The sequence below is a fragment of the Urocitellus parryii genome, chromosome 7, assembly GCF_045843805.1.
Source record: "Urocitellus parryii isolate mUroPar1 chromosome 7, mUroPar1.hap1, whole genome shotgun sequence".
Classification (NCBI taxonomy): domain Eukaryota; kingdom Metazoa; phylum Chordata; class Mammalia; order Rodentia; family Sciuridae; genus Urocitellus; species Urocitellus parryii.
In genome coordinates, this window is record NC_135537.1 from 157241169 (window position 1) to 157267878 (window position 26710).

The 26710-nt window shown below is 45.7% G+C and overlaps 1 protein-coding gene across 1 annotated transcript in view; it reads left to right on the forward strand.

The window, feature by feature from the left end:
- The window catches only part of Ca10 (carbonic anhydrase 10), a 466337-nt gene extending 439992 nt beyond the window's left edge, over positions 1-26345 (forward strand). Inside the window, exons 5-9 of the mRNA XM_077801340.1 lie at positions 4867-4962; positions 10305-10377; positions 22766-22920; positions 24759-24933; positions 26323-26345. Coding sequence (XP_077657466.1) covers positions 4867-4962; positions 10305-10377; positions 22766-22920; positions 24759-24933; positions 26323-26345 — 522 coding nt within the window. The remainder of the gene's footprint in view (positions 1-4866; positions 4963-10304; positions 10378-22765; positions 22921-24758; positions 24934-26322) is intronic.
- The last annotated feature ends 365 nt before the right edge of the window (positions 26346-26710 follow it).

The following is a 26710-nucleotide window of genomic DNA, read 5'->3' on the forward strand; positions in this document are numbered from 1 at the left end:
AGTGGACACATAAAGTTGACCACAATAAATTTACCTCCCAGATAAGAGTACCAGGGAAACAGAGAGGGCTCGACACTCCATGTCAGTGGTTCATGAAAGGCATCCCAGCTGACCTGAGAGGTCAAGAACGGTAGGCAGGGGTTCCTGGGCCTCCATTTTGCTCTTCTCAGCAGCCAGAGAGATCTTTTAAAAAATGCACCTCAGATCAAGTGATTTCTTCCTTTCACATCAGCAACTTCCCATTGCTCTTGAAATAAAATCAAAGCTCCTCACCATGGTCTGCAAAGTCCCAAGGTGGTCATCTTGAGCCACCTTGGCCCTTCCCCAACCTGTCTCACTGCCTGTCCCCACCTCAGGCTCTTGGCATTGTCGGGGCTCTCTGTGAGCAAGGAGCCCCCTCTCAATCTTCCCGTGCCTGGCTCCTGTCCAACATCAGAACTCAGCTCAAATGTCACCTCCCCAAAGAGGCCTTCACTAGCTACTCGACCAGATGCTGGGCCCCTTCTGCACACACGCACCCCTCATTCTTTCCATGACTGACGTTCACTTTGTCAGTGAAATCTTGTTTTGCTTCCTTCAAAGCACCTGCCACTCCCTGAAACTCTCTCTAGGAGGGCCAGGATTTCATGGGTCTTATTCCAACTGGCCTTATAGTTATGGTTGGCCCTTGAAGGTTTCTTTTGTTATGTTTTGTTGTTTTTAACAAATGAGTCCCAGGCCCCTGTAAAGGACGGAAGTGATGCAGTGAGATGAGAACATAGGATTCAAGCTATGCCACACAAGGACAGGTCACATCAGGTCACTCAGAGGCAGAGAATGCACTGGTTGGTGGCACCTGCTATATGTGAACACCATGAAGAGGCCAGCAGTGTCTCGCTTCTTTCTCTGTGACCACCATGGCTCAGTCTTGCATTGCTGGGAAACTCTAGGAGGGCTCCTATCTAAAATCAATTTTTAAAAAAAGTCAAATTATAGAATAATTTCCAGGAATCCAGGTTTAGCTCTTTCCGATGGTAATTCCAACGAAGCTCAGGGAAGCTCTCAGGGCATCTCTTTAATGAAGAGTCAGACTTGGTGTTTAATTAGCTTGTCATCATTAGCTCTCAAAGCATTTGCTCCCAGACTCAGCTCCTGCGCTGTTCCGCGGTCTGGGTGGCCGGGCACGCTGGCTCAGAAGGTTGAACCATCACTTACTGATCATCTACTGATTTCACATCGGACTCTGGGATTACACTAAGTTCCAAAGTCAAAGTTCAGTTGAACTACATCTTAGGCCTCATCTTGAAAGGGCAAGAAGTAGTTGCCAGATATCATTTTCAGAACCCACCTGCCAATCTGACACTCAGTCCCTTGTGGGATGCAATTTACACATCGCTGCTCCCTGAGTCCTACTTGGGACATCCTGCTAGGGACAAGCTGTGGAGTCTCTTCCCAGGCCCACCCACGCCCAGCCATGCTGGGAGTGATGAGGGCACATTGGACTAGCACCACGGTGCCTGGTTGGGGCATAGAACAAAAAGCGACCTCTGCAGGAACTAGAATTGCCACTGACAGAGACCTGGGAGGCAGATGGAGGGTGGGTGGCAGTGTTGTTTCATGGGGAATCTCTGCTGCCAGGGCATGAACTGGTGCAGCTCCAGGTTGTCTCTCTCTCTTCCTTTTGATGCCCAAATTGTGTTCTGGCAGGTGAGAAGAAGAAGCCTGGCCACTGCCAGCTGCTTCCTGGCATCATCTGGTGCTGCTCACAGAGGTTCTGTGGACTGGGGACTCTCTGTGGGCCTGGGAGTCACAATGTATCCATGCTGTATCCATCCAACTAAGTACATCTCTGCCTTAAAGGGCCAACACCTGAAATGACACCCTCCCCACCCCTACTCTCTCTCCCTCCTCCGGGATGCCATTTATGGTCTATGCAGATTATTTTATTCCCCTGCTGAAAGCCTTTTGATAATTCTTATGCCAGGCTTCCTATGGACACAGTCTACCTTCCAACATACACGATGCATGTAGCCCTGAAGCCAGCCACACTGAAATGGAGAAGAGGTGAACAGCCAGGCAAAACAGGGCTCTGATAACCTGCCAACAGCGCATGCTAAATAAGTGTTTCTCAAACTTGAATTTCCCTTCCAATCGCTGGGAATCTGTTAGAATACAAATTGATCCAGGACTGTGGGTCCAGGACATCTGGGGGGGAGGGGGCTCCGATTCTGCATTTCTATCAAGATCCCAGATGCCCTAACTGTGACTGTTGCTGATCCCCAAACCACACATTGAGTAGCAAGGTACCCTTGGTCATCTTTCTAACACCTGGGTGGGGGCAGGGGATGCCACACTCAAAGTAATTTCATTGTAAGAACATGTTCACTCTATAAAATCATCATTTTTGTAGATCAAAAGGTCAATTTCATACTGTTCAACCTAACAGAACAGGCAGTCCATCAACCAACTGCTAATAGAAACCAAAGCTCATAACACCAGAATCCTAGGCAACTTACCTTGGAACGAGGAGGAGGTGGGACTTCAAATAAAAATTCTAAATTCTAAATACCGGGACCTTGAGGCAGAGCACAGCCTCACTCCACGCACACATCAGCCCTGTTCCCACAGCCCCCAGCCCTTGGCAGAATCCCATCCCATGGGGTAGCCAGTGACCTGGAAGACCTCTCCCTGCCTTCTTCTAGCTTGCAAGCTGGGGAACAGGATTGCTCCCCTGGACTGCCTTCCTTGACCCTGCTCTAGTGTTCCGAGCATGCTGCAATTTCAAGGCATGTCTTGAAGCCCTGGCACATCAACCAGGTGGCTTTGTAGGCCACCTGGGTCAGACAGGAGGATCTTAGCAGATGGTGGCATGTGTGTTGATCTCATTTTAAAAAGCTCTCTCAGCACTGGAAAGAAAAGGGTGTTGAGCCTATGAGAACCTTGGCACTTCCACAGGGCAACACGTCTCCACTTGCCAAAAGTCCCAGTTGTGTGGGGGAACAAGAGAAGGGGCGATGAACATGGGCCTGATAGGGTCCTGCACAGGCGGAGCGTTCACCAGCTCCTACCTATGGTGGCCCTTCTGACAACAGCCGAGTTGCTGCCATGACCCAATCTGGTTCTACTGGCAAAACTCATAAGAAGGAAAAAAAGAAATAAGCCAATGGACAGCTCAAGAACCGCGGTAACACTTGCTCCCTCCACGAGGAGTTCCACTGGCTCGGGATGTTAGGGAAGCCTCAGATTCAAGGTACCCTCCCTCTGAGAAGGCCCTGAGGGGTCTTGATGCTTATTGATGTTCCCCTGGCTCTCAACTCCAGCTGCCTTCCAACCAAAGAGCTTTGAACAAATACCAGTGTCTGCTTGGCACCCCAAATCAATAAAACCAGAATCGGAGGGGGCAGGCAGGCCCAGGAGGGCTTTCAAAACACCCAGGTGATCTGGGTGCATGGCAAAGGTTGCAAACCATTGCAACAGAGAGATTTTTTCCCCCCCAAAGTTCAAGGTAAAGCACCTTTTTTTTGATCATTGCCTTTCTCAACTTCTAAAACCTCCCTCCTTTTTTTTTTAATGCGATTCAGGATATGGCAATAATGAATACTCTTATACTTTTGGAGTCACAAATCACTTTTACAGGCACAACCTTATTAGATTCTCAAATCAGCCTGTGGAAAGGGCTAACACCATTACAGAAAGATATATGATGAGCTTGCCGTGACATTGTTTATAAGAGACAAAAAAAAAAAATGGAAACAACCTGAAAGCCAGTGAAAGAATGGTGGTTAAATACGTTATGGGGCATTCACACAGCAGAAAAGCAACAGCCATTAGGGAGAGTAAGGTAGATCTGTATGTATTGACTTAGACAGCCGGGAACTAGTATTCCATTTTTAAAAAGCAGGTTCAGAATCATACTTATAAATGATTCCTTCTCTATTGTTTTTTAAACCCTATTTCCATGAGCGTGATTTATAAGCACGAAAAGGTGTCTGAAAGGTCTACACTGTTGGAGAAAAAAATCCATTTTAAATTTACTGCCCTGAGATGAATTCTAAGACACTCGTACCCATGTTTTCAGAGGAAGCAATGGAATCAGAAATGTGGAGTTCTGTGGCCAGGTGGCTAAGAATTGGCGGTGCATTGGTTTGAACATACATATATGCTATGTTTCGCAGATTTAAAACAACTTTTAAAAAATTACATAACAGAGAAAACCTAGTTCACTGGAGCCTGCATCCAGGGCTCCTTTTGCTCCCCACATGGCCTGCTGCACAGGGCTCCACAGGCAAATGGCTGGCTTCTGCTGAGGCCGAGGAGGTAACATTTTGCACAACTAGGTGACCTATGAAGGTTGGTGCATCAGAAGTTGAGCTTCCGTCCCTCTCTGCATGAGAATCCCTGCACCCTCCAGACTGGTCAATCTCTTCTCAGAGCCACTGGCTGACTAGGGACCTACCAAGTCCCTGCTTGTTCCAAAGGCTGCCAGGAAGGTTTTCTCGGTGGCAGCTGTTGGTGAAGCAGGGAGAGTGTGTGGGCCCCTGCAGGGCTGTTTAATTCCTAATAAGGAAATTCACTTTACACACACTTTAGGGGAATTGTCCTAGGAGGGAGCCAGGAGCAGATGGGTACTGAGCTTATTAAAAGCATGCTTGTCACCGGAAGACATTTGCAAATATGTATGGGCTATATGTATGTATCTATGCATGTTTGTGTGCATTTACTCACAAGGACACACACTTGCATATGCCTCTGAAATCCCTTCAATTAAAAGCCTGTCAACTTACTTTGCAGTTCGTTCACTCTTATGGGGGTGAGGGGCACGTACTGTTCCTCACACCTTTTAACACTGGATTGTTGTTCTCACTCTTGTTTTTTTCCTCCTGACAGGTGCAGCTTATCCACTATAACCATGAGTTATATACAAATGTCACAGAAGCTGCAAAGAGTCCAAATGGATTGGTGGTAGTTTCTATATTTATAAAAGTAAGTGCCTTGCATTCCTTCCTTCATTCTTCTCTTCTGGCCATTCTCTGCCCCAATCAGAAGATCAGTCTCTGTTGAAGTTGGAAATATTAAAGAGGTGATATGGATTAATGTTCCTGCCTAAGAAAAGCTGCAGGGTCTCGTGACTTTAATATCCATAAGATTCATGAAAAATGCAGTCCCCTGCAGCAAGATGTAAAAATGATGGGTTCCATTTCAAGTATCAAGACCTGAGGGTTCAGGCAGTTTCTGTCCTAGAGAGAGAAAAAAAAAAAAACGTGCTGGGTCCAGGGACAGGCTTCAGATCCCCCCTAAAGCAATGGAATCAAAGGATGCAATAGCAGAGGGGAGGGGCTTCCCACTGATGCCTGCTAGGGCTGAAGACCTGTCCATCAATCTGCAATCTGCTGCTCCTGGGAAACCAGGGAGATGCGCCTCCTCTGCAGGCTCTGCACTGAACAGCTCCTCCTGGCTTCCCCGTTTTGCTCATCCTCTCTCACTTTCCTGCTGCTGTCTTTCAGACATTCTGGGGAGGCACCTGCCTCAGGCATCTCCCTAACAGGCAGCAACAGTACAAAATCTCCAACCAAGCAAATTCTAATTCATTATATAAAACTCCCTTTAACATTTTGGCAGAGGTAGAGTAAAGCAGAAAAACTAAATTTTTTAAGTTAAAAAAAAATCTTTCCAATTAAGAAAATTAATAGATTTTAAAAAAAAAATTGTTGGGCTGGGGATGTGGCTCAAGCGGTAGCGCGCTCGCCTGGCATGCGTGCTGCCCGGGTTCGATCCTCAGCACCACATACCAACAAAGATGTTGTGTCCGCCAAGAACTTAAATAAATAAATAAATAAATAAATAAATAAATAAATAAATAAATAAATTGCAGTAGGTTACAATCCCAAAAGTCAACAGTGCCTGTAGTAGCCCCTGGGAAGGCATTGGCCAGATCATTTGAGAAAGGGGACCAATCAGGACTTGGAATCTGATAATCAATCAAAACCAAGCATTCAGCTGGGTACAGTGGCAGTGGCTCATGCCTGTAATAGTAAGACCTCTCCTAAAAAAAAAAAAAAGAAAAAGAAAAGAAAAAAAAATCCCGGCATTACCATCAAGAAGTGGTAGCTTTCAATGACATCATCATCATTACTCAAAAGAATGGCAAATAAAGCAACCCCAGGGCTCCACTCCTCCCCCAAAGCATGACCCTGTACAATATGCAATTCTCCCCACCCATCTCCCAGGTGCCAAGCCTCCTCTAACATCCTTGCCTTCATCTGGGTCAGGGCAGGGCAGAGCTGTGCACTGGGCAGGGACATCCATGATAAAGTGTGGCCCCTGGCCACAAACTCCAAAATCCTCCATTAGCAATGACAGGAAGGGGGCATTTAGCCAAGGAACCCTGTCTTAGGCTTTTCCTGTCATCTTGGTCCCAGCACAGAGCCTGCTACTTCCTGCACTGTGTCTTTGACATCATCACAAACCCTGGAATAAGAAAGAGCAGAATCCCAGTACCAGGCTCCGTAGTATGTGTTTTACATCTATTTTATTATTTAACCCTAATAGTCTTAGGGATGAGGAAAATGGTTCGAAGAATCCGAGGCATTCACCCAAGTTCACGATTCCAAGTCTTGTCTGACTTTCATGCTCATGATCTCATTCCCACCACTGGCCTCCCTAGCAGAGCTTGGGGGAAGTGACAGGGTGAGAAGAGAGAACACAACATTTGAAAACATCCCACTCGGCTGAAATTGTAGCTCAGTGGTAGAGCACTCGCCTAGCATGTGTGAGGCACTGGGTTCAATCCTCAGCACCACATGAAAATAAAAAAAATAAATAAAATAACGGTATACAAACAGAGATATGAAAAATTGTGCTCTACATGTGTAATAAAAATTGTAATGCATTCTTCCGTCGTGTATTTAAAAAATAAAGTCACTGGCCGCTACGGTCCCGCTAATAAAATCTTGGACAGGTAAAAATAAAAATAAAATAAAATAATTTTTTAAAAAAAAGGTATCATGTCCATCTACAACTAAAAAAAATCCCACTTCTAACCCTCTGCCACCCACAGCATAGGGCTAATTCCTGGGTTCTTATTCCAGATCAGATTATGGCACTGATAACCAGTTGGTACATTCAACCTGGGTCACACTTATTGTTATGAAGCCTGTGGATATTCCACATATTGTCATGTGTGTCCAGGAGCCTACCTTCCTCTGTGGCTTTCTGGTGCTGACCCTTCCATGAGTTTCTCCCACAGGCCAATCTGCCTGCCCCAGCAGTGCTTGCTCTTTGGACGGTGTCTCAGCCCCTGACTTTGCCTCATTTTCCTCAAAGATCCTGAGTCAGTAAATGTCACCATGGAGAGCACAGGTACATTACAGTTGACAGAGTGATTGACAGGCTGCTGCACAGACAGCCTCTTGGACAGCAAACAGCAGGCATGATTCACAGTTCTGGCAGAAACATTGTTCCACCACAGTCAGGGCTTGCAGGACCTGGGTGCTTCCCTGAAGGTATCTGAGAGGGACTCACACCCCCAGGGACTAAGGTCAGCAAAGAGATGGCAACGAATTCCTGCATCTTCTATGGCCAGTTGGCCCCTGGGGATGCTCCCCATCATTCCCCGAGCGAACCTGAAGCTTTCTGGCTCCATCTCAAGATAAGCCACAGAATGTCTTCTTTGTTCCACATAATCACCTCCCAGATAATCAAGTCCATGCCATTTACCCAAGTTGTGCCTTATCATTCACTTCTCTCAGAACTCGGATTGAACATGGTCCAGTCCTCTCTTAGGCACTGGTACCCAGAAATGAAATGGACTGAGTGCTTGGTCTCTAAGGATGCACAGTCTCTCCTCATCATCCCCTCCTACTGGTCTCCCTGCCTCCCTTTCTCAGATCTCTGCTGGCTACACAAGAACAAGGGTGAGAAGCCCCACATCTAAGGAGTTTAGCCCTAAAGTTGCCACCCTGCACAAAATCTGGGGACTTGGAGTTATTGGCTAAAAGAAGACAGTGGTACATCTGTGGAGTTGTTTTTTTTTTTTTTTTTTAAATCTCTGTCCTCCACTAATCCCCCATCCTTTCCATGACCACAGGGAACAGAGATTTGGCTGTAATTGCTGCTCAATCACACACCATTAACTTCCCACTTAAGCTCACTTATACCAAGTACATATTTTATCCTCTCACCCACACCGCCTGCACACTAGTGCCCACAAATCATCTGTGAGCACTTTGGAAATTTCTCAATTATTTTTCATCAGCCCAAAAGGGGATGGTCTCCATGTTAATGCTGTCTGGACTCACCTGGTACCAGGAGCCTGAGACCCCCCAGCAATTAAGGGACATGGCAGATTCCTTCTCAGCCATGACAACATATTTTTGGTCCTCCTTCCCTAGCCAAATGCCTGAGCACAAGCAGGGGACTTCAAGCCATCTTTTAAATGCTAAAGGCTATATCACAGTAGAAGTTGAATTTAGCACTAAAGTTTCCAAAGAGCGACAGTGTTCAATTAGGGACTTTTCTCCATTCAAAGTTGACTTTAGCCTCCATGGAGCATGATCACTGGCCAAGCTCTCCTGGGTGTGTGTCTCCCCACCACACACCCAGCAAACTGTGTGAAAAGAGAGACAGATGGAGGGAAAATAAACAGCCTGTGCTTTCCCCAAACCAAAATTACCTGTTGCTTATCTAATAATAATCATCATCTGCTGCAATTTTTCCAACCCTCAGAATAAATCAGATTTAAAATGTTGATGTGTCACAACATCCGATTAGCAGCCGAGGCGTAAATTGCAGAGCAGAGCTGAGCTGAGCAAGGTAGGAGATAAAGGAGGAGGATGAACAGGGGCACTCAGGAGAGGCTGAGTGAAAGGTGTTGGGAAGGAAACAGTGCTCATGATGACGCGGAGCCACACGGGAACTCATACGTGGTGGGTCCACCAAAGGCAGCTCTGGGCTCCTTGAAGTTTAGCTCCTCCTCCCTGGAATTGGAGCTATAAGGGCATAAAACGGGACCCATAATGGGCATTTGGTGAATATTTACTGGATGGATGGATGGATGGATGGATGGATGGATGGATGGATGGATGGATGGATGTGGGAAGGAAGGGACTGATTGGCTGAAAGGTATGATTTATGGATATTCAATTTGTGTAGTAATTACCAGTGATATATCAAGTTTCTATATTACTTTTTAGAGTGGCTTTTCCCACCTGCTGATACTTTTATCCTGGATACTCTTTCCCTCTCACTCTGTGCTTAGATAAATATCTATCTCCTAACATGTCACTCTGCACCCTCTACTCAAAATGCTTTGATAGTTCCATTCCTACAGAATAAACTGTTCATGTCCTAGCATGACTTCCAAAGCCTGATGTGTCCGCCTCTGCCCACTCCCTGGCCTCGCCCTCCATCCTTCCCCACAACCTCAGCTCCACCAGCAACGCAATTCTGAAATGTTTCCGTGAGCAGGCCAGGTTCTCACGGCCCCCATCCATGGATGTATAGGTCCTCCGTGTTTTTGTTGTCTTTCCCCCTTTTCCAAACTTTCCCTCCAAGACACCTGCAGACTTCCACCCATCCTCCCAGACACACGCATGCCTAACGCCCGTTTTCCCTAATAACATCACACCTGCGACTATCATAGCCCTCCTCGCATCATATGAAAACCATTTGCTCACCCACTCACCTGTCTTTCTTGTCTACACGGGGGGCTCCTACAGCGTAGGGTGTATGTCTGGGGTCTCTGAATTTCCAGCCATCATAGAGTTGGATACATAGTGGGCACCAAGTAAGTACGAATGGTGTTTTAATCAGCTTTTTTGCTGCAGCGGCTGAAGGACCCAACCAGAACAACTGTACAGCAGGACAGATTTCTTAGGGGCTCACGATTTCAGAGGTCTCAATCCGTAGGCAGCCAGCTCCGTTCTTCGGGGCTCGAGGTGAGGAAGGACATCATGGTGGAAGAGTGTGGCAGAGGGAAGTAGCTCACAGGGTGATCAGGAAGCAGGGAGAGAAAGTTTCTACTCTCCAGATACAAAATATATACCCCAAAGCCATGACCCCAAATCCCCCCTCCTCCTTGACACACTCTACCACTTCAGTTACCACTTGGTTAATCCCTAACAGGGGATTAATTCACTGATGGGATTAAGACTCTTATTACCCAATCATTGAACCTCTGAATCTTCTTGCATTGTCTCACATGGGAGCTTTTGGGGGGACACCTCGCATCCAAACCTTTACAAATGGGCAAGAGAAGGCACAGAGGTGATGCTTATCCTGGGAAAGTGCTACCCCGGTCATTCATATTTTCTTCTCTCTTCCCTTAGGTTTCTGATTCATCAAACCCATTTCTTAATCGAATGCTCAACAGAGATACCATCACAAGAATAACATATAAAAGTAAGTTTGGCTCCCTTTCCCCTACAGCAACTCTTTTCTCTAAAGGTTAGCCCTGTCGAAAGGCAAGAAGCCAGAACTGATGATCTCCGGGGGCCCCTTTCAGCTTCATGATCCTTTAATTCTGTTACAAAGTCACTCTGGAGAGTCGGGGTTTGGCCAAAAAGCAGCTCATTTCAAGCAGAAGTCCCTGGGGTGTCTTAGCCAGCCACGCCTGTCTCAGGCAGTAAGGATTATGATGATGTGGTCATTGTTATCCCGTGGTTTGGTAACGAGCTGGGGGACTCTGATGGATGGATGGCTGACTCCACCATGTCAGCTGTCCACAGAGGGAGCTTTGCCAATCGTATGATTGCAGAAGTACCCACCAGGTACTCTGGGTCCAACCTTTATCAGAGTCCCTTGGCTTCGACGAGTCTCCTTCTCTTTATGGCTGGGTCCCCCTTCCAAGAGGAGGCAGGAGGTGGCATCATTTTTGTTCTCCGTGGCCCATGGATCCAGAGACTCTGTGCAGTTTCCTTGAGTTTTTGGAGTGTTTCATCCCAGATTTCTTTAGCAGAAAAAAGAGAACAGTACAAAGTTGAAGGAGGAGGAAAAATAAAGGTCCCGCTGCCCTCCTCAGCAACCCCAGAAGTGGCAGGATTTCGAGAAAGGTGTGTGAGATAGCACATACCAAGAGCTGAAAGAAAGATGTATGGGAGGAAATGGTTTTTGCCTCTTCAGAAGCAAAAAAGAAACTGGGACTCAAGTTTTGGCTTTATCCTTCAACGGGGACTTTCCCCACTTTACTGTGTTTCCTTGTCTTTAAACCTGTTTCCTCATCTGTAAAAAAAAGTTGAACTTCCGATTCTTAAAGTCTTCCCCTTCTAGGGTTTTTGAATCAATCAATAAGTCAACAATGATTTCCACCAAAAGAAAAAAAACAGCAAGCAAACGTTCTCACTCCCCACATCTCCCTGGCACATCCTTGATCCAGGAGCTCAGCTTTGCCCACTGCTTCTACCTCCGAAGGTGATATAGGAAAGACCGAGTGAGTGTTTACAGGCCTCCCCTGGGTGACTGGAGGAAGAGTATAGAGATCGCTGCCCTCGCTTGCTCATTTATTCATTCAACAAACACTTCCTTCAGGAAGGTAAAGATGGCTCAGATGCAAGCCCTACCCACAAGCTGCTCACCACTAGGTCCTCCTGTGTGAGGAGGCAGAGGTGTGCTGCTGGGGTGATGGATGGGCCTGGAGAATCACCCCACTAGACAGACATCTAGAAGAATGAATTAAGTTGTCTCTAAACACATTGCAGCCACCCTTATCAGTATGCTGGTGGCGTCCTCTCTAAGCACACACTTAGATTGCTCAGCAAAGGGAGATATTTCCGTCTTGCTTGTAAATAGCACATTTATAACTGCCCATAAAAGATTATTATTCTTTTAACTTTTTTTGATTAAAAAAGCATGAAAATTAAATAAAATGTTTTCAAATAATCTTGAATTTGCAGTTTAGAGACCGTGAAAAACCATGAAATTGCACATTAAGTCCCAACACACAATCTGACAGATTGCCACTTGCAGTCGATCATTGGGGGCGGGGGAGGCTTTTCTCCCCTCCCCACCCCACCCCCAGCTCTGGTTGGATTAATATGATGTGATGCGGCTGCTGCCACAGAGGGAGGAACAGGGGAGAGGAGGGAGGAGAGAGAGAGGAAGAAGGGGAGTAAGGGAAGGATAGAAAGAGAAAGGGGAGGAATGATAGAGAAAGAGAGGGGTGGAAGAAAGGAGGAAAGGAGGGAAAGAGGGAGCCAAAGCACTCCAGACAGAGGGAGCAGAAGCTACAAACCTTGGGGAGCACTGAGGAGACTGCAGAGAGTTCAGAGGGAGGGGCTCCATCTCTACCAGCCCTGGGTGCCCAAGGTGAAGCACAGCCCATCAGCATCGGTGAAGCCCAAGTGAGTGGAGGAATGATGACCTCAGCAGTAAGGAGTGGCAGGAAGACCATAGGAGCACCCCCTCCGCCATCTGACCCCCAGACCCATGCCTGCTAGGGCCACAGGAAGAGAAAGGGGAATCCAAGTAAGATCAAGAGACCCTGCCTACATGGGGAGAGGAGACTACCTCTGCCCCCTAATAACAGGTATTTTATACTCTGATGCCCCAGCGGGGAATAATGTCGGTGTTCCCCATAGCGACCTTTGTCACACACCTGAAAGGACCAGCACCACAGGGATAATCATGGCCTGATATGAAGGGATGGCCTCCACACCCCATGCACAGGACACCGGCGGAAAGGGATTTGATTTGCTCAGCAGGAAACAGATCTCTTCCATCCGGCTACACTCCCTGAAGCCACCGGCCTGTGGAGGGTTGACCTGGTGACAAGCAGGGGGTGTGAGGGACCTAGAACAGGGACACAGCCAGTGGCACAGGGAGAGACACCAGCCTGGGGATCTCTCTGGAAGCGCTGCAAGAGGCAGGAGGGTATGCGGCATCAGCCCGTGAATTCCAGTCCTGACGCAGACAAAGCCACCTGCTTAGGGGCACCTGTCAGGCTAGCCTGCTTCCACGCTTGTAAGTGAGACAGAAAGCCATCAGCACCCACCCACCCACATACACAGACAACCACTGCAACCACAGAACTCGGTTCACCTGACCACAGCACCCCCACTCCCCCAACCAGCCCAGAATTACACCCCCACAGAGCTCCAATTTCCCCTGCTTGCTTAGATGCAGTGCCTACTGGGCATCAGGAATATGGAGGGACGCTCTCTGAGCAATGGTGATACTCCAGGCTCTGTGCTTACATGCAGCACCTCGGCTCAGGCTCACCAAGTCTTCCAAAATGGGTCTAGTTGCTTACCCCAGCTTACCGATAAGCCCACGGATGCTGCCTAGGAGGCACTCAACAGCAAGCACTGACTCCTCCCTGCTGCACTTGGGGTCAGTCGGGGTAACTGGGTCTCCAGCCAGAGCTCCAGGGGTCAGCTGAGGCAGCTCACTCCACACAGCTCCAGTTCGTCCAGGACCAGGAGCTGGGAGCGAGAAGCAAGCACACACTTAACGACCAACAGCCTACACTTCCACGCTAGAGAGCAAGGATTCTGGGTCCTAAGTCATTTCCTTTATCATGCTTCCTCCCTATGGAACAAGAAAAGTTAGCTCTGAGGTCTTAAAACTAGTTTTAATCCTGATATGTTGACATTACATGAAATTTGTCAGCATTACCTTTCTTTTTTTTTTTTTCTTTTTGTATTTGTTCCACTTGGAAGCAACATAAACTAACCACACAACTAATATGGTGGCACATGTTCAGGGTCATCCCCACCCAACTTTTCTGCAACTCCTACATGTGTTTCCCTTGGCATGGAACCTCTAATGGAAATCAGTGTCACCTACAGGCACAACAGTGGCACCGTCATTATGGGCATATACAGTAACCAGACAAGGCTTAGAGATTGCTTTCAGAAGGGGTCAGTCCCCCAAGTCTTCCTCTTGGAGGCCATGTTGTAACTAGAAGCCAGTCTGACTTCAAGCCAAGGGACATGATCTGTTGAAAGAAGGAGCACTCTGGCTACTTGGCTGCGGATAGATTTCAGAGGATCAAGGGGGAAAGTGAGAAATGAAGGCAGCCATCCAAATCGTGGGACTTTGATCATGACTACGTCAATGGGAAGGGGTAGTGACAAATGATTTGGGTTTATTTTAAAGGAAAAGCCAAGAGATTTCTTGGTAAATCAGATGGGTGAAATGGGAGGAAGAGAGATGTCAAAAATGACCTTAAGGTTTTTAGCTGGGGCTAGAAGACATTCCCATCCACTGAGATGGGGCAGATTTAGGGGAAGCATATCTGTGGGTGGAAAGGGAATCACAAACTTTGAACACGTTGAGCTTAAGATGTCTTATTAGGCCCCCAAGAAGAGGTGTGGTGTAGGCAGTTGGATTAAGTCTGGATTTCAGGAGAGAATACTGAAATGTAAATGTGGAAGACATCGACATCCAGATGGCATTTCAACTTGGGTGAAATCGTGGAAGTAAGAATAAATAGACAAGAGAGGCGGGACATGTCTTCACTTTCGAAAGAACAGCTCAAATCTTCATGACTTAGAATTGAAAAACACTTCTAAAGATATCTGTAAAATCCCACCATGCAAGAGGCTCCTCTGTGGCCACCTCCTCAGCCAGTGCGGAGGTGCGGGGAGGAGGGAACAAACAGCTCCTGTATAGTTAGTATTTTTATAGTGCACAGTCATGACAATGTGATTCCTAGGAAGCTTAGATTTCCCTAGAAACCTGGGGGAAATCACCCCAACATGGCAGCTGGTGGAGACACTGCCCATTTGCCTGGTCTATAGGATTGGGCACAGCAGGCATGGCTAAGAAAGAGGAAATTGTGCAGAATCATTCTTTTTGACTTGGTTAACAAAACTCAATGCCAAGGAATCCATAAAAGGATGAAAGAAAGAGCACCTTAGCAAGGTGCTAATTAATTAACACAAGGAAAACAGAGGGATGGAGGCATTATTCCAATACACTACATGAAAAAAAAAAACAGAATATTTCAAGTAAATTATCTAGTACCTTCTCTAGAAAATGGGAACATGGAGAACTTTGAAAGCCAGCCTGGTGAAGGCCACCCCACTCAGGGACAGTGTGTTCTTATGGTGAGAGATGGAACTGAACAGACCTGGGTGCCTAGCCTGGCTCTGCTACTTCCTCTGATATGACTCCAGGAAATTTCTTAACTTAGTATCTCTGAGAGAGAACTATGTAATGGGTAAGATAAAGATATTAACACTGGTGTTGAGAGGGTTGAGATAAGAACAAAGCAAGATAATAAGTCAATTGTCTATAACTGTATTGGGATGGATGGATAGATAGATAGATAGATAGATAGATAGATAGATATTGACCTAGGGTAAATTTCTGTCAATAAGCTTCCTGAAAGGCAGGAATCAGGTCACTTTGATGCCAAATGAGAATTATGCCAAAGGTGAACACAGGACAGGGCACATAAGCAACAGAATTTTCTTACTTGAAATGAAGCATGGCTCCTATTTGTACCCATGCAGTACCCTGTAATGACAGGGAGACTCGACTGCATTCCTTAGAAGCTTTAGATTCCCTATCTCTGAGTAAAAACTTATAAAACACTAACTGGAATCCACAGTGGGTAAAAACCAACCTGAATTAATTTCAGGCTGAATTTAGAAAGTCTTCTAAAGAAAATCCATTTTATTAAAGTTAAATTCCCCTTCAACAGAGTGAGGGGCAAGATTGCAATCGTGACATCAAAAAAAAAAAAAAGATTTTTCTGGAAATATTTTCTAGAGAAGGTACTGGTAGCTTATTGAAATGTTCTGATTTTTTATGTAGTGTATTGGAATAACGCCTCCATTCCTCTGTTTTCCTTGTGTTAATTAATTAGCTGGCTCAGGACCCCAGAAACCTTATCATTATCTTTGCCTTCCTTATCATTTGATTTCATTGAATGATTTCATCATTCGTTTTTTTATAAAGGGGGATTTTGTGGTGTTCTCAGGTGGCAGATTAATGATTAGTTGAGTGCAAAGAGCCATCTTAAGTGATAAGAGGAAGCACTTCTTACAACACTGTCTATAAATGAACAACCTTCTAACATCCTCGGACAGTGTGTTTGTTACTTTATTTCACATGCCCTTCAACTTCGTGTGCCTCATTCATGTCATGGGATGTCAATATGATGGTGGGCTTCAATAACAGGAAAGCAAAGGATCACAACGTCCAAACTTAAAAAGGTCGGTTGACTTTTTAAATAAATTTCCTCCAGGGAAATAAAGACAGCCCACTGAAGGCAACTGGAAGAAAGTTTTCCCGTACCGTGTCTGGCAGTGGAGCAAACTCTTTAAAAGATCTTCTGCAGGCTTCTTGGTTGAACTCCACCTTGGCCCCACCCTCCCCAAAACCCTCTGTTAAAAGAGGAAGGCACGGGTCAGGGTGGGCCCCATTGTAACCGCCTTCTACTTCGCAGTTCTTGGGGAAGTGTTCTCTGCACTGCTCCTTAAGGGACGTGGTGTTAAATGTGATGAAATATCACCGAGGACTTTAAGCGGATTGCTCCGGGTGCCTTTCTCTATGCTTAATTGAACTTGTACTTTCATTTCAAAGGAATGGCTTCGGAAATGTTTTCACAGAATGCGAAACGCAGCCCTCCGCTTCCCAGGTTGCAATCTAAGTAGTTATTCATGTCAGCAAGGAGTAGAAAAGGGGCAGCTTACCTCCAAGAATCCAATTCTCGGAGGCCCTTCTTTTCATTTATTGTTTGTGTAAAACAAAAAAACCATATTACTTTATTCTTTCGTAATTGCTTTTTTTTTTTTCATTTCAGTTGAATTTGCCTCAGATTACAAGAGGAAATGTCATTCCGTATAATCAAATTGCCAAATAGTTCCATATTGATCAGAAACAATATTGATCTCGGGAAGTGCCCAGCCTTTTTCGCATTGGAACCATTTGCTTTGAAAGAGAACCGCATAAGCAGGAAGAGGCAATGTTAGCGCTCATCAGTGGTCCACATAAGTAAGCGGGACACATTTGACAGAGGCTAGAATCTCAGATCAAGGAAAAGATTTCCCTACTGCATTATCCCAAGCATTTCATCATAGTGTGCTTTTAACAAACAAACAAAAAAAAAGTTAAGAGTTGCAGCTATGACTAAGAACTCAGTACAAAATACATCAGAGATTCAGCAAGAGCATGCCATAAAACCAACACACAACTGTCAACTTTTGCAGTCATTTGAAAGACTAAAATGGGCTGTATATTGTGCTTAAATATTCTTTCTTTATATATTTTTTTAGTTATAGGTGAACAGAATATCTTCATTGATTTTGTTTTTATGTGGTGTTGAGGATTGAACCCAGTTCCTCCCACATGCTAGGCAAGCGCCATCCACTGAACTACAACCCCAGCCCCATAGACATTCTATTATTATTGACTATCCAGGGGTTTCGGGTACTAGAAAGATACAGCCAATGCATAAGAAGCTACAACACTCTCATGCCAAAAATTTGACCTAGAGAAGATAAATTTGGCTACATAAACTTGCTTATTCAGAGAGACATTTTTTGAATCTATGTAATTTTTGTTATCTGAAGATGGCCTGAGCATTTATGCACAATTTTTGCCACAAGTAAGAGGTTACATGACTTACACGTGAAGAAATCATAAGCTACTGGCAAAGCCACAGTTGGACTTGGATTAAGACTCTTGACTTGAAGTCCAGGGATGATTTTCCCTCTATAAGCTATTTTCTCATAAGATAGATTAAAATAGATGATAGAGATAGAGATAGATAGAGAGACAGAGACAGAGACAGAGAGAGAGAGAGAGAGAGAGAGAGAGAGATCTTTATAAGATGGTCCATAAAAAACTATTTGAACTTCTGCCATGACTTTCTCTCCATAAATGTCCTTAAAGCTAGCAGAGACATGTGTCATTACCCCATTTGGCCTCTTTTGTGCTCTGTGCTCTATTTGTGTCTCTCTGTGCACAAACAATCCTGACCTTTTCTAGATTTTTTGCCATCCTTACTCTAATGACTAGAGCCTGGAGAATTTGGAGAGGAGGATTCAACATCCAGTGAATTAATTCTCAGGCTTCCGTTCTGCCTACAATAACCAGACCATAACACTGAGGTACACAAAAGGCTGGGGGTCTGCTGGTTGCTATGTGGACAAGCTAGCTTGTGGGTGATACTCAGTTCCAGGCCTGGTTGGCCAGGGGAGACACCCAGTGTGCCTGGACACTAGGACTGAAAACTTCTGGTTTGGCCATATTCCTTTCTTGAATCCCAGAGTTTGTGTCCTACCCAATACAAGCAAGCTTCCATGAGGGAGAAAGAAGATGCAAAAAGGTAGCCTGCCGCTCTCACATCCTAATACCTAAAAGAGAGAACACTGATTTAATAGCAGCCTTTGAAGCAGAGTGGTGAGTCAGAAGGACAAATGTTACATGCTAAATGCAGACCAACTTCAGCAAGGTAGTTGAGGGTACAGGCTTACTTGGAGTAGACACATGGAAATACCACATGGAGATGGAGACAAAGCCATCAGTCTCATCCCAATGTCCTGGAGTGTGACCTGTAAGGGGGGGGGTGGTAGGCAGCATGTGTCTAAGCTAATTGTACAGGCTGAAGCCTCAGAGATGGATACCTTCCATCATCTGACAGAGGTTGCCTTTTCCTCTCTTGGTTCTTCCCAGCAACACCACTAGCCGGGCTTCCAGGCAGAAACCATTTCATAGATTCATTTAGTCTACATTTATTGAGTACCTACTATGTAGAGAACTTCATGCTGACAATTAGGATTCAGAGATAAAAGATGCAAATAATTCTCTGAAAGGCTCCCAGTTTATGGGGACCGTCAAATAGGTAAATAATCATCGGCAAACTAATTCAATAAATACATTTTAAAAAGAGGGCACCAACTCAGTGGGAAAAACCAGGGAGTCCTGGGGAAGAAAGCAGTGGTCATCCCCAGAAGCTAGGCAAGGACACTGCTACCCAGAATTGCTACTTAACCTAGGCTGGGCCTTGTGCTGCATAACGCTTGCAAAGCATGATTGCATGCATTCTTCAAACAACCCCGTGAGCCAAGGACTCCAACCATCTGTATATTACAGATGTGGAAGCAGAGGATCAGTCTGTTATCGGTGAGTCCAAGTTCATGCAGACGATGAGCAACAAAGTCAGCATCCAAATTCGGGCAGGAGTCCAAAGCTCAGACTCTTTATGCTGGGTCTGTCCAAGTCCTATAGCCTGGGAAATAAAAAGGGCAAAAGATGAAGCAGGAACATTAACAAGATTCAACCAAAGAATACAATGAGGAATAAAGATCTGTCCAGGCCTTCTGTGGCCACTGCATCCTCTGTGATGTTCTGGAAACAGTTGTCCCCCCCATCAACAATCCTGGGGTAAATCCATCAACATCACCCTTTGTCCTTTGCTCCTGGCCTGTGCTCACCTCCAGCCCTCTCTTCAAGTGTGCTACCACCCAAGGGCCGATTATCATTTCAGCATAGAGCTCCTTTTTTCTTTACTCTGGTCATGCCTGAAATGCTCCTCATGGTGCTTGCTGCATTCTCTCCTCCCCACTCCCCTGAAGAAAATAAAACACAATAATAGCAGCACGCTAGAGTACCCAATATGTTTCTTGTGCAAGCTTGGTTAAGCAAATCACATTGACCTTTAATAAGAAGGTGCCGGATGCCTCTTTCTCTCATCCAATATGTTAATCTTCAGGCCAAACCACCATCGGAGCAAGCCTCATTAAGTGCAAATCTGATCATGCCATTCCCGGCTTCAAACCCTTCAGTGGTTCCGAATGGCCTCCAGCTTGAGGCCCGAACTCCCAACAGCACACACAAGGGTCTTCCCTGTGTGGCTGGTGCTGATCCCTCCAGGCTCATTTCCCACAACATCCCTCCCCCTGCGTCTCACTCACACTCTAGCCGTCCCCAAGTACATGCCCCACTCAACTTCCTGAGCTCTTTCTCTAGCAGGAGTCTGTCTACAGTGCCCTTGACAGCCACCCGCTGCCAGCCACACACTGATTATCTCCTGTCATTCAAGATGCCGTTCGGGTCAGCTCCTCGGTCCATCCTTTCCTGAGCTCCCCAAGCAGAACTGATGGGCTGTCTCTGGGCCAGTGCAGATGCACATCACTGTCCCTGTGACTCCCAGCTACATTCGCTTAATTATGTCCTTCTCACCTACACAAAGCTGTGAACCTGACACACAGTAGAGGCTAAGAAACAGTCACCAATGTCAAGTTCCCTACATCAGCTTATCCAGCACCCGAGGACCGTCACATCTGTGTGCTCTGCACACTGTGGCTGTGTGATGGGAGCACCTGGCCACACGTGCCACGGTGCAGACCCAGACCCCTCATGTTCCAATCACTAATTCCCTCGTCAGCTGGCCCTGGATGCTTTGTGTTTGGATGGAGAGTGTTTCTATTTCAGCAGCCCGTGGAAGGGAATCCTTCCTCTTAGGGCTAATCAGGTGGACCAAACTCTCTTCCTCAGGGGATTTGCATAGATAAAGTTGGAGACCAGTAGGAGCAGTTGGGTAGGAGAAAGAAAATGACTTTTTTATTTTTAATACAATTTCAAACTACTGACCCAACAGATTGGTTCATAATTTAATTAACAAGAAAAAAAACTGGAATTCAAGTTCCCTTAGCAAAGATGCCTCTTTCTTATCAGAGAGAGTTAAATAAACAATTTCTGGAGGAAGACATAGGGAGAGGTAGTCTTTACCCAGGAAAATAGATCAGCAGCATTAATGCCAGGATCCTTAGGTAAGTGCATTTAGCACCCTGACATCATAGTCTACTTCTGTTTTGTCATTTGCTGTCTCATTCTTCAATTAGAAGAGGCAGACAAAACACCTGCTTTGTTTATAGTTCTATCCCCAGAGCCAAACCCAAGAGGTGCTTAGTGAATGTTTGTTGAGTGAGTAACCAACCTCAGTGTGGAGACCAGGAGAGCTGAGTTCCAGTTTCCACTTTGCAGTCACCAGCTTACTCTGTGGCTTTGGGATATTTACTTTGCCTCTTTCATCTTTATTTTCTTGTCAATGAGAATGTTACTCTCTCTCTGACCCATCTCACTGGCTCGGTTTAAAGTTCCAGCTACACGTGCAAGTCCTTTACTGTAATACATGCACTAAACTGAGTTTGAGAAATTATATTGATCACTAAAGACGAAGTCCTTTCTCACCAGGATGAGAGAACATGTGTGAACCCAGGGGTACTGCAGAAGCCAGGCTCATCTCTCTGCCAGTCAGGCTTTGGGCTGCTGTCACATGTTCTGCAAGCCACCTGGACTGGCCCCAATGGTTGGCGTTCATGACACACTGGAGGGTGCCACACTTCTGGGGACATAGATGTGGAAGCACTGGGGTGCAGAGGACAATTGGAGCCTGGATAGTTGGGCTACCCAGGATGAGAGCATAGATTGAGAAAGAAGAGAGGCTTGGGCAGGTCCTCAGGGTGTGGGAAACAGGTGAAGATAAGACTCAGCAATGGACTGAGAAATAATGGTCAGAAATAAGAACCCTGAGCACTGTGGTTTGGAAGCCAGGGGAAGAGAGCCCCAGCAAGCAGCATAGAAGGGAGGAGGGAAGAGAGGAAGAGAGTCAATGCAGATTTCAAAACCCCAGTGCATTCTAGTTTTCTAAAAATTTAACCTATACACTGAGTTTAAAAAAAATAGAAAGAAATTTAGCAAGGTGCTAGTGGTAATTGTTGTTGATGATTGGAATTGTATCTTCTTTCTCTCTTTCCTCCATATTTAACAATTGAAAACTATATGTAATAGCAAAAGATATGCAAATGTGAATTGCTTAGACAGGTGTTTAAGAAAAGTGTACCTACATGGGACTACCAGGAGGAGACATGTCAAAAATGAAGTCAATTGTTGAACTTGACCAATGAATCTTGTGCTAGGATTTAACCTAGTTATTTTTCTTTCTAGAATATATTCTTAACAGTTATTGTTTGTTTTGTTTGTTTGTTTTTTGGTCCTGGGGATTGAAACCAGGGGCGCTTAACCACTGAGACACATCCCCAGTCTTTTTATTTTTATTTTTTTTTAAATGTTGAGATAGGAACTCACTAAGCTGCAGAGACCAGCTTGGAACTTGTACTCCTCCTGCCTTCGCCTCACAAGTTGCTGGGATTACAGACGTGCACCACCGCACCCAGCTGAATACTCTTTTAATTATTGATGTTCATAAATAATAATCGTAACCAGGCAACTTTTCAACAGGTCTTTGTCCGTTCCATTGTGACTACCATGCCTACAGCCCAGGTCTCAGGGACCCTCATGAAGGACTTGACTCCGCCATGGTCCTGTGGTGGACCATATTGCTTTCAGCTCACCAGCATTCAATGTCCCATCCCAAGGGAAGAATGTGCTTCCTTGCAGCCCTGATTTCAGCCTTGGTCATGGAACTCTCTGGCTACCAAAATGAGAGCAGATGTCAATGTGTCCCTTCTGGGACGAAAGCCTTCAGAGCCAACAAACATCTCACCATGCTTGTTTTTCCTTCTGTCATTATGATCCACAAATCACAATGCAGCCAGACAATGTCTTCTCCAAGAGTCTGGGTCCCAAAACGTGTACAATAAAGACCTGGAGGGAAGCCCTCAGCCAAACTTGCATGGACATGTTTGAGAGCCACACACAAAACTTTGTTGATTAAAGTGATTGAAATAGGGAAAGGAGGTGATGGGACTGTTTGTTACTGCAGCCTATCCTGACAGATACCAGTTGTCTGGAATCCAAAAAGAAATATATATAAACAATACCAGTACTTTCCTAAGAAACTTAACATTTAAGTCTTTGTTACCTTCTTTTCTAGATGATGCATACTTACTACAGGGACTTAATATAGAGGAACTATATCCAGAGACCTCCAGTTTCATAACTTATGATGGGTCGATGACCATCCCTCCCTGCTATGAGACAGCAAGTTGGATAATAATGAACAAGCCTGTCTATATAACCAGGATGCAGGTGAGCTTAGCTTTCGTCCTTTAGCTAATGGGGAAGATGGATGTAAAGACTGGCTGGGTTGTCTTAGGGACTGTTGTAAAGTCCCACAGACTGGGTGGTGTAAACAACAGAAACTTATTGACTCCTGGTTCCTGAAGCTAGAAGCTGAAGATCAAGGTGATCTTATGAAAGGTGATCCTTATGAAAGATATGAAGGATACTTCATGCCTCTCCTTGGCTTTAGATGGTTTGCTCACAGTCTCTGGTGCCACTGGGTATGAGAAGCATCACCCCTAATCTCTACCTTCATCTTCGTGTGACATTTTCTGAGTCTCTGTGTCCAAATTCCTTCTTTTTTTATTTTTTAAAAATTTATATATTTATTTGTTATACAGGACAGCAGAATGCATTTCAGTTCATAGTATACAAATGGAGTCCTCCTTCTTATAAATATACCAATCATGCTTAATTTGAAGAGGCCATTCTAGTAACCTCATCTTACCTTAGCTAAGTACCTCTACAGTGACCCTATTCCCAAGTAAGGTCACATCCTGAGGTACTCGAGATTACCAGGGCCTTCAACTTATGAAGATTGAGGGTTACACAATTCAACTCATAATACCTGTGTTTAAAGAGCCAGCCTCAGGACTTAGCATGAACTAACTATAGAAGCATCCCACCTTTCTGAGTGAGAGAAGACAGTACAGTTAGCTCCCAAAATGTACTCTACAATTATACCATCTAAAGCGCACAGGAGAAAATGAATGATAACATTGGACATGTTTGGAAAAGGTGGGTTTTAAAAAGTTACATAAGTTTTATTGTGGAAGGATTTCTCAGGCCTTTGTAAACTGATAACACATGCATCGGTCTCCAAAAGGAGGCAACATGATACATGGTATTCCACACACATTCTTGAATATGGGATGTTCTAGATGGATGGGAGCCAGGTCTGCCCTCCTGTGCCAGCTTTGCTCTGTGGCTCATGGTGCACTTCAGGTCTGTCACCCTGCTCTGTGAAATCGATACTCCTCCTCCTTATCATGGGGGTAAATTACATGCTCTGATGTTCCACAATTGTGAGAGCCCATCAAAACTTAAAGGACAGATGAGCCAATGAAGCGGAACTCAGCCTCCTTGACAGGAGACATGTTCACAGCCTCCTCTCTGTATTGATTGGAACTCACTGAGTGACAAGCACCAGGAACCTCCTGCAGGTAGCTGAAGCTTAGACAAAGGATTTATTCAAAAGATACTGGGGCTTCTTGTGGAATATGAGATCAGAAACGGGTGTCAGGAACTCCCCAGAATCAGAAGCCCTTCCTCTGCTTTTCTCTCCTCACTGTACATTTGCTTCATTCTTCTCTCCTGCTAGAGCCGGGCTCCTTTTGCTTCTCAGTCCTGTGGCGGAACATGGCGGCAGGTGCTAGAGGTCAGACCCCTGGCTCTGCGATGCACAGAAAAGGAACTGAATTGGTCCAGCTTAGTTTAGCTCTGACCCCCTGGGTCAATCACTATGGTCTGGGTAATGTCCACATGGGGGTGAGGGAATGAATGAACCATGGGGTGTCAAAGCAAGAAGGAACCCTGGAGAGCACCTAGCTGGAATTTCTCCTTTAACAAATGGCACATGCGAGGGGGTCAATAAATAACCCAGAGAGTCACGTGCGAGCTAGCGAGCCAGGAGCAAGGCTCGCTCCATGCCTGAAGGCCTTAGCACTTCCTCAACTCAACTGGACCCAGGAGGAAAGGGGCTCAGAGTGGCTGGTGCCACCTGGCCCAGTCTGCCTGGTCTCACTTCTTGCTTTGTGCATCAAAGAGCGTGACTACATCTCACACAGCTATTTCTCTCTCCTCAGATGCATTCCTTACGCCTACTCAGCCAGAATCAGCCATCTCAGATCTTTCTGAGCATGAGTGACAACTTCAGGCCTGTGCAGCCACTCAACAACCGCTGCATCCGCACCAACATCAACTTCAGTTTACAGGGGAAGGACTGTCCGAACAACCGAGCCCAGAAGCTTCAGTATAGAGGTGGGTACGGTGGCTCAGACCGCAGAGGAGGACCCAGGCCAGAGCCCCATGTCCCTCTTAGACCTGTTCTTAAAAGGTCTATAGAAATCATGACTGTGGATGACAAGGGGACCCCCTCCCAACATTTATTTGCATGATGATTTTCTTTTGGGAAAGCCTATGTATTGTGACTAGATGGTGATAAATATTTGATATATATGATGCATATCTACACGTGTATGTAAGTTTGATGTCACATGTATCAAACCTTTATACCCCTCTGGTTCAGGCCAGACAGCCCTTTTTATTGCCATTTTAAACAAGAACCCAGAAAGGCTGATTTTTCCCCCAAGGTTATATGTTAGAACAGGACAATAAGAAGCAGTCAGGCCTTTGGTTATGCATACCCCAAAGTTGAACAATGTTCTGGATGCCAGGCCATCCGGTCCAATGAGGTAATATGTGTGAACATATCTTTGTCCAATACTCTGACCCTAGAATGGTTATGATTCCTACTGCAGGGTACGTCTAAGATGACTTCTGCCTCCTGAAACCCCGGCCCCCCCTCAGCCCTCTCCCCTTCCTTCTGCACAGGGACTGAATATCTGGTGGTCATTTTGCAGACTCCCAGTGTGGAAAGGGAGGTGGAGGTGCAGTAATGTCTTCGATATGTCCTGGCCTGGGAGTCAGGACACTGAGGTCCAGGCCTTGTTCTAACCAGCTACAAATACCCAACCAGCTCCTTTACCCCTCTAGACCGGGATTCTTTCTGACAGCCCCTATCCCCATTTACTTCCTTGCTTGCTGTGAGGGACCAACAAGAGCCTGGGTGGGGAGGCCTTTTGTAGCAATAGCACACTCTCCAAATACAAATAAAGGGGCAGTGAGCCGATATTTTAAGCTTTGCGGGTCACACATGCCTCACTCTAATGTAGAGTGACATCAACCACAGACAAGAACCAGATGCAGGGGTTTGGATTACCATACATAAAGCTTCGCTTACAATAAACAATACAATATTTCAATAAAACTTGATTCCCAAAAACAGGTCCTGGTCTGAAGTTTGCCCATCCCTGGTCAAGACCAGTGCCCTTCTCTAGAACTTTCTGCAATGATGGAAATGATCTATTCCATACGAGGCTGTCGAACAGTTGATAGGTGGCTAGTAACTAAACTTTGCATTTTAACTCATTTGGATTTCAGTGGCCACACGTGGCTAGCGGCCACCATATTGAACAGCATCTGTCTAGTGGGTCGTGGGGAAGGGAGTAGCTGGCATTTACAAAATAGCCCCTTCTCCTTTGGAGTCAGGCTCCGTTAATGTGCAGATTAATTCAGTTATGCCTTGTTTTGTGTTGTGTATGTGTGTGTGTATGTGTGGTTTGTTTCTTTCTCTCTCTCTCTTTTCAGTAAACGAGTGGCTTCTCAAGTAGGAAAACTAAGCCAAGAAGAATCCCACCTCAGTGAAACGCTACGGCTGTGAATTGGCGTAACCCAGAATGTCCCCCTTCTTTCTTCCTTCCCCCAAGCCTCATTCACTCTTTGGATTGGCCCCTTCTTCATGAATATGGTCTGCAAAAACCATGGCAGAGGAACGCATCTCTTACACACACCCCTACACGCACGCGCACACACACACACACACACACACACACACGTGCTCACACACACACACACACAAAGTGCTCATACACACACACACACACACACAAAGTGCTCATACACACACACACACACACACAAAGTGCTCATACACACACACACACACACACACACACATAATGAGTAATGAGGAGTC